This window comes from Vanessa cardui, chromosome 10 (assembly GCF_905220365.1).
Source record: "Vanessa cardui chromosome 10, ilVanCard2.1, whole genome shotgun sequence".
Lineage (NCBI taxonomy): Eukaryota > Metazoa > Arthropoda > Insecta > Lepidoptera > Nymphalidae > Vanessa > Vanessa cardui.
In genome coordinates, this window is record NC_061132.1 from 13,785,262 (window position 1) to 13,804,328 (window position 19,067).

Sequence of the window (19,067 nt, forward strand, 5' to 3'; positions counted from 1 at the left end):
TTTTATGTAAATAAATTGAAATAGAACGATTGTTAAACATAACAAATGACAACACACATATATATAAATAAAAGGAAAAGCATAAAAAAGAAACTTATGTCTATCCGTGCGAACCCGGAATGGGCTGCTAGTTTTGAAATAAATACAAATTACAATACGGTCTTATTTATTTTTGAACACGTTGTGAACAATTTTCACTCGCTTCGCATTTCTCGTCTTCGGTTCTCGCATTGTTCTCTATAAATGACGTCCAGCTTCTGTACGTCTGTCCAGCTGAGTCCCTGCCAGTGCCCCATGGCCCAGCCGTCGTTCTGAATAATAAAATCAATTTTAAAAGAAGTTCAATGTATCTTCTTAAATCTAAATTTAGAGTAATGCTTGTTTTTTTTTGGCTACAAAAGGGATGACTGAAAGACAATTGCATGTTGCGGAGATGAGAATGCTGAGAGGAATGTGTGGTGTTACGCGAATGGATGGAGTAAGGAATGAGTACATAAGAGGAAGTTTGAAAGTGACACCGATAGCCGAGAAGTTATGTGGAAGGCGTCTATCATGGTATGGGCATGTAATGCGGAGGAAGGAGGAACACATTGTGAGGAAGGCCTTGAGCATGGATTTGGATGGATACATCCATCCACATCCATGCTATATATATATATATATATATATATATATATATATATATATATATATATATATATATATATATATATATATATATATATATATATATATATATATATAGAGGTAGAGGACGACCGAGGAAACGATGGATGGGTTGTGTGAAAGACGATATGGCTATTTGGGCGTTTGTCTAATAATAATAATTTAATAATGACTCCGACCTTCGTTAGTTACAATGCGCATTGATAATATTCGGGACGTGGGACGTTTGGGGTATCATGTAGGTTGATTGATCATCAAGACGAGCCTTCTACTTTGTTTTTATCAAATACAAATTTGATCCAATCGATCCTTGGCTCAAAATGACTTTTGAATCCTTAGCCTTGTGATGTACAGCATTGTATTAAATGTGAAGCTACCACTGCCCTGGAATGTATAATCTACCGAGAAAATAATGCAGAAACTGATTCAAGAAAAGTATCTTTACATTAAGTATCAGAAGTACTGCACGGTGAGAAAGCATTTCAACTCTCTGTTAAATTACTGTTGACGTTGATGCGTTGTTTTGATGCATGTCCTTTAATTTTTATTGTTAATTTGAGACATTGAACTATTTCTGAGGAAGGGAGGGGGGGAGGACCAGTAGGTTCTTATTGATTTTTTATTCGATTAATTAAATTAACATAATGTTTAGGTAGTAGTGTATGGTTAATGTGTCATTGTATTTAGAGGTAAGTCTCATAGTAATATATATGTAGGTTATATTTACGGCTAAGTTTAGTTTAAGCGCAGCGATTTATGACACTCGGTACTCATATTCCTAGCAATCTATGCTGATACTGAACAAAAAAGTAAACCAATATACAGTGGAGCCCGGTAATCTGAAAAACGTTTTGCAGGGCAGTATCCGACTATCGAAATTGTCGGATTATAGAGTACCCTACTGCCTAAGAGTAAGCGGATTTTTTTTTTACAAAAGAGTACTTAGTAATCCGACAAAATACATATACAATGATAAGATTATATGTTATATTCTGAAGTATAAAGAAGTGATAGCTATCACAAGTTGTCTAATTCAAACTAGGCGATCATAATCAATACAAAAACAACGAGCACAATAATGGTGGCTTACAGGTTGTAACCTGCTTAATGCGTTATCTTCATAACCGAAGATTGGCAAAAAAATTTTAGTTATAATGTACTACGTACTAGAGGAGCTATCCGAAGCAAAATTATTGTCCATTTTGTTTAGAGTTAAAACTAAAGTGCGCTGCAGGGCTAAAACAATAATTTTCGTAATAATATTAGCTCAATGATAATAGATATGTCGGACTACAGGGGTGAAGGATTATCGGAAGTCCTCTGTACTTTAAACCAGAAGATGCAGTGAGTTTTAATGATTTTTTTATCATGGAAATAGATGCATTTCGCAGTTCCAATTAAGTTGTATAGTACGACACAACTTAGATGTACCATCAGCAAATTCAATAAAACCCATTACTGCCGATTTGCACAACCAATAGAAATAGTTCCCTATCGCGCCATTTGGCGCTATTCGTCGCTATAGATTCTCGCGTCAGTTCAACCCGAGAAAGCAAATCGACGTGTCAAATTGACAAATATGTTAGTTCATATCATATTACAATTTATTACGTTTGTGTAAAGATCATACTCACATAAGAAATAAATATTGATAATTTGGGACAGCGCACTTAATTCGGATGTGATCGGTTTTACGAATTTTGCCGATGCTACATCTAAGTTGTGTCGTACAATACGTGAATCTAATATTCTTGTTGTATATAAATAAAACTAACCCAAATCGGATACATTATGTTAGTAACGCCGTCCTTTATCTGCAGCCACGGGTAGTGCATGACGCTTTGGTAGTCGTAAGGGAAGCCTGCGGACGCAGCGGGAGGCAGCTTTTCTTCCATCTCTTGTTTTATTTCTGTTGACAATTTTTAAATTTTTTTATCGGTCACAACACTATGTTATAGATATAGCGGACGTGTAAATAATAATAACGATTTGAATGATGATTAAGTAATCAATAATTTAACAAAAACAAATGAGATTATGAGATAAAACTAAAGCGGACGCCATAGTTTTCTTACGCGCGTCCCGACCCGACTACTCTAACGTCCCGTTCCCGTAACGGGCCGGTAGTTGTCGCATGCGGCGCGGGCGACTTCCTGGTTCGTCCAGGAATCCATACGTTACTGTATAGGCTACTTTAATCTCATTTTTTACTGAATTACTCCAAGGAAAACCAGCATTCGTACTTTGACTTGTAAATTAATTGTTAATCCTACGAAGACGAAATATGAGAATGATTTGTTTATTTAATTTCAATTATTAAAGTAATGACTGTATGAGATATATTTAAAAATAACGCCATTACATTTAACAATCCAATTAATTATATTTTTGGAATTTTTCGTATTGTTCAATGCCGTGCTTAATGTGAGAACAAATTTCATCAAACAACGAAAATAACAATTGAACAATTATAATTAATATCTATAAAACAGTAGATATTATAATATTATATAGACATTATAATACTTATTAATTACCATTTTGTTACACAATATATGTGACGATTATATAACATAGTTTACAAACAATTAAAGCATACAATATCTTTAAGCTGTCATGACATACTCATTTGCATAATAGTTCTTAGTTATTAATAAACTTCCTCAAGTAAGTACTCGCATTGTATATTCTTGTAAGTTAATATTTAATTTTTAAGTCGCAGAATCGATTCTTTACAGTTACCGTTACCGTTTTCTCACTTCTAACATAAGTAATTCCTTAATTAAATAAATAATAAATAAATATTGGACAACATCACATACATTATTCTGATCCCAATATAAGTAGCTAACACTTGTGCTGTAGAAAATCAGAAGTAGCGACGGTACCACAAACATCCAGACCCAAGACAAAGTTTAAAGACGCTTTAAGAAATATTAACTATTCCTTACATTGTCAATGTGCCACCAGCCTTGGGAACTAAGATGTTATGTCCCTTGTGCCTGTAGTTACACTGGCTTACTCACCGTTCAAACCGGAACACAACAATACTGAGTACTGTTATTTGGCGGTAGAATTACTGGTGAGTGGGTGGTACCTACCCAGACGGGCTTGCACATAGCCCTACCATCAAATAAAATAAAAGTCATACCCATATACGCCAATAATTAATTTGGGATATTACTAGTATTCTTTTAAAAAAAATACCTGGGGTAAGATTATCCCACAAGACGTGCAAATATGTATCCCGGTCGTGCATGTTGTGCTGGTGGTCCAGTCCCAGCACGTGGACAAACACGTGCAGTAAGTCATTAACGGAGTTGAAACAATCCGAATGAATTGTTAAAATCTGCAAGAGGTCACTACGATTATATACGCCATGAAGTCGAGATGGCCCAGTGGTACAACAACAACAGCCTGTAAATTCCCACTGCTGGGCTAAAGGCCTCCTCTCCCTTTGAGGAGAAGGATTGGAATAAATTCCACCACGCTGTTCCAATGTGGGTTGGTGGAATGCACATGTGGTAGAATTTCTATGAAATTTATCACATTCCGGTTTCCTCACGATGTTTTCCTTCACCGCTGAGCACGAGATGAATTATAAAGACGAATTAAGCACATGAATAAGCGGTGCTTGCCTGGGTTTGAAACAGCAATCATGCGTTCTAACCACTGGGCCATCTCGACTCTAAAACGCGAGTTACTATTATAGACATAAATAGTGTTTGAAAAGGAAATATTTGATCTTATTATTCAATATTAAAGTTTTTAATTACTCGATCTCCGTTTGGTCTTCCAGCCGGTGGACATTTACACCCGGGCTCCGAAGAACGCTTTAGCACGATGACGTTGACCGCGTGCCGTCTCTGAGGTGAGATTGGAATCCTAACCTTCTTACTTCCATATTTTTCAGTTTCTGAGAAGTTAAATAAATTGATGATTACTCAATTCAATTTCATTAATATTATATAATATACTAGCGACAAACCCCGGCTTCGCACGGGTGCAATACTGATACTTAATATACTACAGAATTTGCTTATTAACGACATCACATTGCAAACTTCTAAAATTATCAGTGTTTCTTTACTATATTGTTCATGTATTATATACACAAACCTTCCCCTTGATTCGCACTATCTATTAAAAAAACATCATCAAAATCCGTTGCGTAATTTTAAAGATATAGGGATATAGAAAGCGACTTTGTTTTATAATATTTAGTGACTAAACATCTCACTACATATAATGTTGTCTTAAATTTTCGCGATTACACATTGAAATTAAACTAGCTATAACGGATTTGAATCGCGTTTATTAATTATTTTAGACTAGGTCACGGGTAGACTGAGTCTACCTGTACCACGAACGCTGTAAAGTGCTCGAAACGTCGGGATGTTAAAAATAATTAATATATGCGATTCAAATCCGTCATAGCTAATTTTATTTCAATCTCACTGCATAGTACAAAACAAAGTCGCTTTCTCTGTTCCTGTGTCCCTATGATTGTTTAAATCTCTAAAACTACGCAACGGATTTTGATGCGTTTTTTTTAATAGATAGAGTCATTCGAGAAGAAACTTCTTGTATATAATACACGGACAATATAGTAAAGAAACATTGATAAAATATTAGAAGTTTGTAATGTGATGTCCTACAAATTCTGTAGTATATTTAGTATCGGTATTGCACCCGTGCGAAGATGGCGCCGCTAATAGAATATAATTAACATTAAAAGTATATTTAATAATAAATACTTATGTTATATTAACTGAGATATAGGAAAGACTTAATTATGTAATTAAAAAGATAATGAAACATACTCAACAGATATTTAAATTATGGCCAATACAAGCTATTCAAAATATTACGTAGACTATTACACAAATTTAAAAACTAGTGACTGATATTGATTTTTGTCAATTGTTACATGGCATTGTTTTAAGAATTGCCTTTCATTTAGACATTAACAAAAAACAAAATGGCTGCTATGTATCTAATTGATAATTTCATGCAAGAATCCTTAGATAATACTTCACCAGAACAGTTTACCTTTCTTTGATTTCCTCAGATGCTTTATCTTAGAATGGCCTTGATCTTTCAGTTTTTTAGTCTTTATTTTATGTCTTAAGACTTGTATATTATTCGTGTCATTATTTGTATCGCCTTCTTTTGTTAATGGCTCAAGTTCGCTCATGTTAGTTACGGTAAGTGTGAGTTTGTATTCATTAGGGTTGGGTGTGACATCATCAACAGATTCAGTTGTGTTCTTTTCTGAAGATGCTTCATCAGTCTGATTGACTTCTGTTTTCATAACTGTCAGTGCGGTGTCTTCTTCAGGTTCATCGATGTTATCGTTTTCATTTTTGTTATCACGTTTATCTTCATCGGTTATATCTCTGAATTCAATGCAAGTCTCCTTCTCGATGTGATTAAGCACGGCCTTTATGTTTTCCCTTTCCTCGGCCGCTAAAATAAAAATAAATGAAATAACTGGCAACCAACGAATACGTCAACATGCAAAAAATTGAGCTGTCAAAGAATTATTCAAAGAAATTTATTTAAAATAATCTAAATCTAATTTTTAAACCTAAAAAAGTAAAATACAGACAGTATATAAAATAAAACAGTAATAAAATATGCGTATATAACAGTATGAACAAATATATAACTACAATATGCAGAAAATCAAAATGACAGTGTCAAAACACAATAAATAATGTAAAAATCTAAGATCATGTTGACAAGAGCCAGACAACAAGCGCACAACAATCCATCCCCGGACCCGCCGCTCAGCTCCGCCTCGCAGGCACAGGACCCCGCACAAGGAAGTAGTCTGGTGTCTGCAGCTGCGTCGAGCTCGAGCGACGAGTATTTCTCCCCGCCGACGTCGCCAACACCTGTACGTCGAGCGGGGAGACGCCGGCCACCGACGGGCTTGGGAGCCAGAGGCCAACCGGTCTCGAACAGGGTCCCCGCTTCCGGTGGTGGTGTGCAGCGCATGCGATGGACACAACCCATTAATGAAAATGTCATGCGCGCATACTATGGGGCTACAAAGGGGGGAACTAACCTCACTGCGTACCGTGTTAGGATGCTCTCTCTGTTTCAGGCGCTTGAACCAGCTGTCAACGTCTCGGCTCAACGACTGTCGGATCAGGTGCGAGTCATTCTGCGTAACAACAGGCTGAGTGACACCGTACTTGATCGGATTCGCTCGGAAACATGTAATAGCGGTGTCACTTCTGGCCCGTCAACGCCCGTGGTTGAGGAACCACTTCCTGCAATACCACAGGGCCCAGAACATGATGATGAGGGTGGTGGTGACATGGCTATTACAAAAAGTAAGTACAGTGATCATTTGAGGAGCGCACTGGGGGATGCGATTCGGGAGTATCGTAACACTCCCGCTGAGCTTAGGCCACGTTTGCCACGTTTGCCCATGACTAAACGGAATAGGGACCTAGTGTGCACTCTGGATTCAATGCTCGCAGATTATTTTGAGAGCAGTGAAAATCTCGAGGATACGCACTCAATTCTGTTTTGTGCGGCTGTTGCAGCATGTCGTGTAGCTGGTGTTACATTTGAAGACACCGAACGTGCTACACGACCAAAGGCTGTTGCACCGGCCTGGCAGAGCAGGATTGAGAAACGTATTAATGAGACCAGAGTGCTCATTGGAAAACTATATTGTTTTAAGGAAGGGAATACGCGTCCACGTGTAATGCGTTTCGTGGGGCGGGCGTTCTTGGGAACTGGTATCAGTCCGCAAGAATATCCATCCCATGTCGTGGAGCGAATTGACTTCCTAAAACAAAAAGTTTATGCATGGGCAAGCCGCATCCGTCGGTACAGGCGGCGAGTGGACCGTTATCACTTGAATCGCAAATTCCAGAGCGATCAAAGGTGGGTGTACAGAACGTGGGAGCGACTCGACCAGGATGTGAGCGATGGGTGCCGCCCAGATGATGATGCCACGAATACATTTTGGCGCAACATCTGGTCGGTGCCCGTCGACCACATTGAAGGTGATTGGATGCTGGAGGTCAGGCAAGCGTGCGAGCCTTTGGAAGTGATGGGAAAAATTTCCATTGCTTCTGAAGATGTAGCTGCTGCAGTTCGATCCGTTGCCAACTGGAAGTCTCCGGGACCGGACGGGCTGCATAACTTCTGGCTAAAATGGCTGCGCAGCTCGCATGAATGCTTGGCATCCCAGTTCCAGTCAGCTCTAGAGTCTGGGTCGCTACCACAGTTCCTTACCACCGGAGTCACCCACCTGCTCCATAAGTCAGGTAGTGCAACAGATCCTAAAAATTATAGACCGATTACTTGTTTACCGACGGTCTATAAGCTCCTTACCGCCATTCTGAGAGATAAGATTAATAGTCACATACAGAATAATAGTATTTTGTCTGTCTCTCAGAATGGATGTAGGGGTGGATCACGAGGCACTAAGGAGCTACTCCTCATTGATATGACCATTAGCCAACAGGTTCGTCGTTCTCGAAAGAGTCTGTCGACATGCTGGATAGATTACAAGAAGGCCTATGATTCCGTGCCGCATACATGGCTCTTGAGGGTGCTGGAGTTGTATAAATTAGATACAACTCTATGCAGTTTCTTGAGATCATGTATGGGGCAATGGCGGACAGTCCTTCGCTATCCAGGATGCCGAACGATTCATGGTAATGACGAACCGATAAGGATTGAGCGGGGAATATTCCAGGGCGATAGTTTGAGTCCATTGTGGTTTTGTTTAGCCTTGAACCCCCTAAGTACTCTCTTGGAGAGTTCAAGGCTAGGCTATCGTTTGCGGAGAGGAGGTAAAGTAATATCCCACCTACTTTACATGGATGACTTAAAGCTCTTTGCACCTTCAGATTCACAACTAATGGAGTTACTAAAGGTAACAGAAACTTTTAGTAATTCTATTAGAATGGAATTTGGAGTTGACAAATGCGCGGTTATGCATGTAAAGCGAGGAGAGATTATGGAATCTGACGGATTACAACTTTCAGATTCCATAAACTTTAAGTCACTGTCCGCAAACGAATCATACAAATACTTGGGTATGTCGGAAGCGTTAGGCATCAATGTGACCGACATGAAACAATCATTGCGGGAGCGTTTCTTTGGTCGCCTGAAAAAGGTACTCAAAAGTCTTTTATCAGGTGGCAATAAGGTTCGCGCCTTCAATGGTTGGGTCATGCCGGTCTTGATGTACTCTTTCGGCATACTCAAGTGGACTCAAAAAGAACTAGACGCCTTGGATAGGAAAGTTCGTGTCCTGCTGACTGCATATCGAATGCATCATCCTCGGTCTTCGGTGATGAGATTGTACATCCCACGGAGATGTGGTGGCCGTGGCTTTTTAAATGCCAAGACCCTACATAACCGTGAGGTATACAAACTCAGGGAGTATTTTCTCCACACTGACTTGGATATGCACCGAGATGTAGTTACAATGGACAAGGGACTAACTCCGCTCTCTTTAGGCAAAGAGAACTGGCACAAACCTGTAGTATTAAGTACTGAGAACCGCAAGGAGGTATGGAAGAGCAAGGAGTTACACGGACGCTTCTATCGGGTCCTTCATGGACCCGATGTGGACTTTATGGCGTCCGTATCTTGGCTACGGTTCGGTAACCTATTTGGTGAAACCGAAGGTTTTGTCTGTGCGATTATGGATGAAGTTATCATGACGAACAATTACCGGAGGTATATTGTGAGGGATGGCACGGTGGACATATGTCGGGCGTGTCACACTCCGGGCGAATCCCTTAGACATATTATTTCCGGTTGTTCTCGTCTTGCTAACGGAGAGTATTTGCACAGACATAATCAAGTGGCCAAGATTATCCATCAACAACTTGCACTTCGGTACGGTCTTGTGGTATCAGAGGTACCATACTACAAGTATGTGCCCGACCCAGTTCTCGAGAATGGTCATATCACACTGTACTGGGACCGATCTATAATCACTGACAGGACTGTTGTCGCCAACAAGCCTGATATAGTGGTGATAGATCGGTCAGAGCGCCGCACGATAATTGTTGACATCACCATCCCTCATGATGAGAATCTCGTGAAAGCTGAGAAGGATAAACAAATAAAATATCTTGACTTAGCTCACGAGGTTGTCGACATGTGGGATGTGGATACAGCAGTTATTGTGCCGATAGTTGTTTCAGCGAATGGAATAATGGCCAAGAGCCTCGACCAACATCTTAAGAGACTCTCGTTAGACAGCTGGGTCAAGGGCCTGATGCAGAAGGCAGTACTCCTCGGCACGGCGCGTATTGTGAGGAAGTTCCTCTCTTTGGAGCCCTGACCACCGGTGGCTTAGACCCTGTTCCCGTCACTGGTTGGCCTCTGTATTTTATATTTTTAAATATATTTTATACATATGTTTGTATTTTATATTTAAAAATGTAATATAATATGAGTAAAAATAAATAAATAAAAAAAAATGAAATAATAAAAAAAAAACAAATAGGTAGACATAATGTTGTCTTAAATTTTCGCGATTATGACACATTGGAATAAAACTAGTTATAACGGATTTGAATCGCGTATATTAATATTTTGACATCCCGACGTTTCGACCACTTTACAGCGTTCGTGGTCACGGGTAGACAGACCACTATTTATTTTTTATTTTTTATTATAACTAGTTTTATTCCAAATGGGTAGACTTTATTATTAGTCAACTGATAGAAAGTGGACACCAAGATCCGTAGATATTGGCATGGCAACATTGGGAATTGGGAACTAATCAGGTTACACTGACTCACTCACCCTCCAAACCGGAACACAACAATACTGTATAGAAACTCTGATGAGTGGGTGATATCCAGAGACTGCACAACGTCTACTAATATGTATTTTTATGGTAAGTAATTGTGTGGTAAGTAACAGTCAAAACACTACATTTTTTCTGCTTAGCATTACCATTCCGCTACAAATACGAGATTATATTATATTGCCAAATTAAGCATGACATCCTCAAAATAAGCCAATTTTTGTGTTCAATTGTTGTTTAAATAAAACTATTTATAACGGATGAATCGCGTATATTAATTATTTTTAAACATCCCGACGTTTCGAGCACTTTGCAGTATTCGTGGTCACGGGCAGACTAAGATGACATTTGTCTATTTGAAGAATTATTCATCCGTTATAAATAGTTTTATTTAAATGTGTAATCATCGCGAAAATTTAAGACAACATTAGTTCAATTGTTGTGTTGACAGTTGCGTTGAATTATTACAATCGAATAAAATCAGCTAATTCTTATAATAATAAGAGTGTTTTGATATATAACTTTTATTTTTTGGTGTTAGGTCTGTCTTGGTAGTTACCACCCACTCATCAAATTCTACCGCCAAATAGTAGTACTTGGTATATTGAAGGGTGAGTGAGCCAGTGTATACGTACACAAACAGTGTATTACAGGCACAAGGGACATATATGGCGCATTGAGGTCGAAGGGAATGGTTAATGTTTCTTGCAGCGCCATTGTCTATGGGCGGTGGTAGCCACTTACCATCAAGTGGCCCATATTCTCGTTCGCTAATCAATAGCATAAAAAATAACTTACTAAATTCCAAGGCATCTTTAATCTTATAATTTATAATTCCATAAGGCCAAATTCTGTCTTTGAAATATTCATTAATATCTTCTTCCAGCACCTCTTTGGCCTCTGTGCTAACTTTGCCGACGCTCGGGCACGTTTTGCGCAAGTAGTCTTTATTCCTTTCGACGCATTCAAGTCCGTATATCATTCCGATTTTTTCTACATCCTGTTCGCTGAAAGCATCTCTCTGCCCGATTTTGTTACCTGACTGATAATATGGAATAATGTATTATGTTAATTCATTAATGGCATTTCAAATATTACTAAATTAGAGTTAAACTAGTTATTAATTATTATCATTACATAGTATAAAAAAATACAGACGAATTGATAACCTCCTCCTTTTTGAAGTTGGTTCAAAACAATTTCTTTACAATCACGAAATCTTTACAATCACGAAACGGATTTTGACGCAATTTTTTAAATAGATAAAGTGATTCGAGAGGAAGAATTTTGTATATATAATACATGGATAATATAGTAAGGAAACACTGATAATTTTAGCAGTTTAAAATGTGATGTCGCAAAGATAAAAAATCGGTAGAATATTTAGTATCAATATTACACTCGTTCGGTATAATATAATATTTTTCAGTTATCAATGATTACATTTCCGTGTCACCGAACGTAGAGCCGTCTCAAAGGATTTTAATATTGAGGTAAATGAAAATGGGACTGCGGTTGTGTCCACCTATGTATGTGGAACAATCTCTTCTGCGAACTTACCTTAGTCGAAATCATTCATCGTTTACAAAATATATAAAAAGTCATTTTAATTTATATATCAATTAATGTATATATACCTATATTAATATCTTTATAAAATATATGAATTAACTTTGTGTAAAATTTATCTTTGACAAACGCTTTAAAGTTATATTCATCATTCAAATCAAAATCAAATCTAAGAACGTGCCACAAAGTCAATAGTTACTCTTTTTCGCTAAAACAAATTCAGTAAATGCAATCGACTTACACTAGTATATACGGTTACTTGTCCATTTTTGGAGAAGGCTCTAGGCGGATAGTGGAGGACGCTCGCGTAATCATAAGGGAGGTTGGATAATGGATCTTCTTCCCTAATCTCAAAATATTTTTTATAACCTAAAAATTAAACAAGACATCAGCAGTGCGTACTTTGCTTGATGAAACATAAAAAGTAGAAAACAAGCAAATATACCGGGTTTAATGTTTTCATATATAATTGTTACGTGGTCATCTCTGTCGGGACGCGTGTGTTCGTGGGAAAATCCCAAAATATGCATCACCTCGTGAGCTATTTCCCCTTGTGATAAGCAATCGTAGCCGAATACAACCATCTAAAACAGTAAAGTTTTATTACAATTACTAGATGTGCCCGCGAATTTGATACGTTTGATTTTAACAAAGAAGTTATTGTTGTAGCCAATGATATTCTAATAAACAGATATGTTTTACCCTTACTAAACAACAGAAAAAAGTGTGCCGCGCCGGGGACCGTTTATTTTAAATTTCGTTACAAGTAAAAAGGATAGCTTGATAAAAACAATAATTAAAAGGAATAACTAGATGTTTTAATTACGCAAAACGTATTACTACATAATTATGATGTACTATATCGTATTACTGGCATAATTATGATGAAAACGACTAAAGGCAAACGTCCCAATTAGGACGTTTTCTAGTCTTCACTTTTTGCTCGTTAATGTGATATCTGTTTACTAGAACATCATTGGTTGTAGCCTAAGTTACTTCTTATTACATCTCCATTAGCCTTGGAAAGCCTCATCAAAGTCGATCCAGCCGCTTCAGACTTAGAAAGACAAAAATTGGAAAAACATACATTGTAGCATAATATTATGTACTGTGTATGTATACATACATTTAGTTAAAAGGATAACATCATATAGAAACCGTGTATTGGACTAAATATGTATTTATATGTATTGCCTTTTAGATCCAGTGGAAAATCTAATCACCAAACAGTAACTTAATGTTTCTTTGTTTTATTAATAATCTAGTTATAAATATTACCTGAACTCCAGTGTTTGGTTTGCGTTCATTGGTATGAACACATTGTCGTATGCCCGATGGGTTCGTAATGTAGAGCCATTCGACGCTTTGCATGGACAGCTTGTCCGTCGGTCTCTCCCTGAGTCGTTGGAGACGAATGCATGTTGCCTTTTCAATATAATCAAAAGCTTTGAGAATAGTTTCAGCTAAATATGAATCTGAAACAGTAAGCTTTAATAAGCTAAGTAATAGTTTATGTGTAATTCCTATTACAACAACAACAACAGCCTGTAAATTTCCCACTGCTGGGTTAAGGCCATTTCTTCCTTTGAGGACAAGGTTTGGAAAATATTCTACAACGCTGTTCCAATGCGGATTAGTGGAATACACATGTGGCAGAATTTCTATGAAATTTGACACATGCAGTTTCCTCACGATGTTTTCCTTCACCGCTGAGCAAGAGATGAATTGAAATTCAGCAGATGAATATTCAGTGGTGCCTGGGTATGAACCTCCAATCATCGGTTTCAAACCCAGATGCACGTGTTCTAACTAATGGGCCACCTCGCAATCATTTCCTATTATCTAAGATTAACTCAAAACCTTAGAGCGCGCGGGGTTGGTTCATCAACTTTTGTTTTTTTCTTTATTTTACGTTTTAAAACAATGTTATAAATTTACAATATATTTGTCGTATATGATTGTTTGGAAGCCCTACTCTTACATAACGGCCAATTCACGGTGCACTGCTAGTAAAATTACAGTCAGTGTAAGCTTTTAGGAGTTGAGATGGCCCAGTGGTTAGAGCGCGTGTATTTAAACCGATGATGGTTAAAGCCCAGCCCAGCACCACTATATATATGTGCTTAATTTTTGTATATAATTCATCCCGTGCTCGGCGGTGAAGGAAAACATCGTAAGGAAACCCTCATGTGTCTAATTTCAACGAAATTCTGTCACATGTGCATTCCACCAACCCGCATTGGAACAGTGTGGTGGAATATGTTCCGAACCCTCTCCTTAATGGAAGAGGAGGCCTTAGCCCAGAAGTGGGTAATTTACAGGCTTTTAATTTTTTTTTTAAGCTTTTCGTACCTTTGCTATGGGACGCGTATGACTCGTGTGTCTTTATGGTAGATAAGAACTATAAATATAAGTGGTAACTTGTACAGTCTACCCCATGTCGTTTTTTGTACCTTTAACAACATGAATTATTTTTTTTTCTAATGATCGGTTCAGTAGTTGAGGTATAAATGCGCAACAAATGACAATAACAACAATTAAAAAACCGCATATAAAATAATATTACTTATAATGTCAGTTCGGCGTTATGTAATATGATCTTTGATTGACACGTATCGTACTATTCTGCACGTGTTCAGTGTTGCAGCTTTCTGTAGTAATAAATGTATGTAAAGGTATGTTGATTAATTATCTTGTGAAATATGTATTGACGAGCGACAGTAAGATCGAGTCTTAAGATTACACTATTCTATCGTTTATTTGTGGGCTACGTTCTAAATACGAGTGTATAATACGACTTACTAAAATCGTTGCTTTATATTCTTATTTTAAACAAAATCTATATTAATACGGTAATGTTTACTTGGTGGTAGGGCTTTGTGCAAGCCTGTCTGGGTAGGTACTACCCACTCATCAGTTATTCTACCGCCAAATAACAGTACTCAGTATTGTCGTGTTCTAGTTAGAAGGGTGAGTGAGCCAGTGTAACTACAGGCACAAGGGACATAATATCTTAGTTCCCAAGGTTGGTGGCGCATTGACGATTTAAGGAATACTTAATGTTTCTTACAGCGTCATTGTCTATGGGTAATGGTGACCACTTACCATCAGGTGGCCCATATGCTCGTCCACCAACCTATACCATAAAAAAGTACTAAATTGATATTAATTAATGATAACACCTTTTTGCCGTCATTACATACAAATACAACCAATTTGTGTTTCCGTCTGTAAACAAAACATTACATGTATGTGTGTATAGCCACAACTCTTGTGCCGCTATTTATTCATCATTTCTCTTTTAACCTAAATCATTTTACGGCACTAAGCATGCGCACCTTATCAAAACGTTCATTGCGGCTGAAAGCAGCAATAAAAAAGATTCCTGTTGTTATTAAGCAGAATTGTAATAATAACAAGAAATGAAACCGTCACAGGACCAAATTATAATAAATTAAATATATATAGTTAAAAAATTAAATTAAATATATATAGTTTTTTTAATCGTTAAAAGTATTTTAAGCTTGTTTACTATCAGTACACGATCTAAGTATGGGTGTGATAATATGCAATTCTAACTTCTATCGACATTTTAAAGTTACAGCCTGTAACATGTTCCACTGTTGGTATAAGGACACATGTATATTTTCTTATGTTAAATTTTCATCCGACGCCTGCAGGTTACCTTACGATATTGTTCTTATCAGTGACTACGCATTATTCGGTTAAGAATCATGTGTTCTATTCACTAGACTCGTTACCGACAGCGTCATAAACAAATCGTCAGTGGAAAAGAAGAAACACACAACCACCAAATTTGTAAATAAGATTTAAAGTAAGAGCGTTTAATCTCATTTTTCGATACTAACATTTTGGCGGTTAAGCTTTTCTTCCTTTCCTTTAACGTAATAATATAAAGGAGATGTTTTAAACGTCACATTCTTCAATACAATGATTGTATTGTAACCTACCATAAGTGTTTGGGTCGATAAAAAACGGCACAATGCCATATTTCCATTTCTTAATCCATGGTATCTGAACAGATGGTGACGTTAAGGGTCTATTGCTTTTTTTTTCTTCTGGAGGCAAAGGTCCAAAGAGTTGAGCCGGTGCAAAGTTGAATCTTCGATATACATTTTCGGTTTTATTCTACGAACAGTTAAATAATCAAATTAAACTAAAAATAATTAATTTGAGCAATCTGAGCATGTTTGGTGGGTCAAACAGGATGAAATTATGTACAGGAATTATTTATGAAAAGTGGATGAGTACCAAGTAAGGATTTTTCAAAATGCATTTCCGAAGATGAACTCAATATAAGAATTTATTTGGAATTTTGAAAGTTAGAATTATGGAAAACAGCAGATCATTTTCACATGATTTTTGAAAATTTACTTCAAGGAGGTCAGTAATGAATAAAAATTTACATAGAATCGTGATTTACGATATTTCTTAGAAATAGAGAAATACACCTATTTAATATTAAGCCCAAACGCTTTAATCAAACTCTATTTCTTGTGCTTATGAGTACACAGTAGAAAGTAGAGTCACGTTAACATTTTTAAATATTATAAGTATTCAATTGGGGATGAATGTTCCTATGGAAGATCTTCATATTTGGAGTTAAAAATATCGAATTCGGTCCTCATGCTTCTCTTTATGACTAAATTTTTAGAAAATTAATGACTTGAAAAGGAATTGAGAGGATCCGCTTAGGATTAATATCATGTAGGAGAGGGTCCTTATTGAAATTCTTTATATCGAATTTGGTCTATCGAAAAACGTGGGTACCAAAAACTCCTACATGTGGGTTCACTTCATTTAATGGTTTTCGGTTTAATGTTTCAGATGAGATATCTCAATGGCTACATAGCTACATTGATAAAAATCGACGAAAATACAATCACATAATTTTTTATCGTACGAACATTTATTTCATACTCTTTTTTTATTGATAACACTAATACTCGACAATGGCTAAAATAAGACAATAGGAAAGATTTTGAACTGTTTTCTTTTGGTTTATTTGTATACAGATTTACGTCAATTTTACATACGAGTATTATAGCATTGTTCTCTTCTTTTATGGAAGAGGTTGGCGGACGAGCATAGGGAAAACCTGATGGTAAGTGGTCACCATCACCCATAGACAATGACGCTGTAAGAAATATTAACTATTCCTTACATCGTCAATGCGCCACCAACCTTGGGAACTAAGATGCTATGTCCCTTGTGCCTGTAGTTACACTGACTCACTCAAACACAACAATAGTGCGTACTGTTGTTTAGCTGTAGAACATCTGATGAGTGGGTGGTACCAACCCAGGCGGGCTTGCACAAAGCCCTACCACCAAGTTTCTTTTTCAATCCCTCATCTCATCTCAATAACCCTCATCGATATACAGTGGTTGTAATAGTTTTGTGGATTTATGTCTGAGTGAAGTCATGTCAATTTGTAGTTCTCCAGGTTGGTGGTGCAGTGGCGCTGTACGTCATTCAAGTTTATATATACAAGTCAATTGACAAATATTACAAAAGTCATAGCTTAACAACTAACTAATCTCAAAGAGACTTCCAAACTCATACTACGACACAACTTAGATGTAGTATCGGAAAATGCAATTAAATCAATTACTGGCGATTCACACAACTAATAGAAACAGCTCCCTATCGCGCCATTCGACGCTATTCATTGCTATAGATTCTCGCGTCAATTATGTCGACGTGTCATATTGACGAATATATCAGGTCATATGATATTACAAGTTATTACATTTCTGTAAAGAGCATATTCACATGAGAAATAAATATTTATAATTTGAGATAGCGTACTTAATTCGGATGTGATCGGTTTTACGAATTTTGCCGATGCTACATCTAAGTTGTGTCGTACTACCTTATTATAAAAACTCAATTATTACCTTCGTTTTGGTAACATCAGTTGTATTTCTTCGTCGATATTTTACTGGTTTGCCATTCGGTTCCAGCTCATCGTATAGCTTGTCAACGATTTTCTCTACTTTACCAACATCTTGTTTTATCGGATTGCTAATTTCATTATTGTCTATATCTCTCTTGCTTCTTATTTTTATGTTATTCGTATTATTGGTAATTAAGTTACCTTTGTTTTCTTCATTGAAAATACGACATATTTCTAAAGTGTCTTGTCGTTTTCTTTCAATAATTTTATCATCCACTAATAAATAAAAAAGTATATAATTAATTTTGTATATGTGTGTATATTACGATATGTAAATTATGAGAGTCGAGATGGCCCAGTGGTTAGAAAGCGTGCATCTTAACCGAAGATTGCGGGTTCAAACCCAGGCAAGCACCGCTGATTCATGTGCTTAATTTGTCTTTATAATTCATCTCGTGCTCATCGGTGAAGGAAAACATCGTGAGGAAACCTGCATGTGACAAATTTCATTGAAATTCTGCCACATGTGTATTCCACCAACCCGGATTGGAACAGCGTGGTGGAATATGTTCCATACCTTCTCCTCAAAGGGAGAGGAGGCCTTTACCCCAGCAGTGGGAATTTACAGGCTGTTGTTGTTGTTGTTGCGTATATTACTGGACTCATTTTTAACCGCTGGACCAATTTTGATAAATTTTATCGTGTGCTCTGAGATTAAATCTATTAATTTCCGCTGCAATACGTGTTCGGATATTTTTTTTAACAAAAAATTAAAAATAATACCAAATGAAGATGTCTTTTCAACAGTATAATTACATGCATATATAATAATTTATATTTTATTTTTTAAAATAATTATAGCTGGAACTTATCTAAAAATAAATTTAATGGACTCACGTTTTCGAACACTTAAAGATGGAATAATACATTTAACATATAAAAAACAAAAAGTGTACGTCAAAATGGTTATTTTGAAGTCCATCGAAATTGTATATGTATGAAATATATGTTATGAAACATATATTTAACTGCAAAGTTTAAATTTAGAATTCAATTTCATGTAGAGAATAAGAGTTATATTTATTTTATTGCAATCACATAAAATTTATT

The 19,067-nt window shown here is 36.8% G+C and overlaps 1 protein-coding gene across 1 annotated transcript; it reads right to left on the minus strand.

Moving 5' to 3' along the window:
• Positions 1-155: 155 nt before the first annotated feature.
• LOC124533022 lies at positions 156-18,953 on the minus strand. Its single transcript, XM_047108184.1, has 12 exons — positions 18,855-18,953; positions 17,959-18,233; positions 16,009-16,186; positions 13,316-13,512; positions 12,483-12,621; positions 12,279-12,406; positions 11,267-11,510; positions 5,719-6,135; positions 4,443-4,582; positions 3,874-4,015; positions 2,442-2,575; positions 156-311 (listed from the first exon to the last, which is right to left on the minus strand). The coding sequence occupies exons 1-12, from the start codon at positions 18,937-18,939 to the stop codon at positions 195-197; spliced, it is 2,196 nt and encodes a 731-aa protein (XP_046964140.1). The 5' UTR covers positions 18,940-18,953; the 3' UTR covers positions 156-194.
• Between the last annotated feature and the right edge of the window lie 114 nt (positions 18,954-19,067).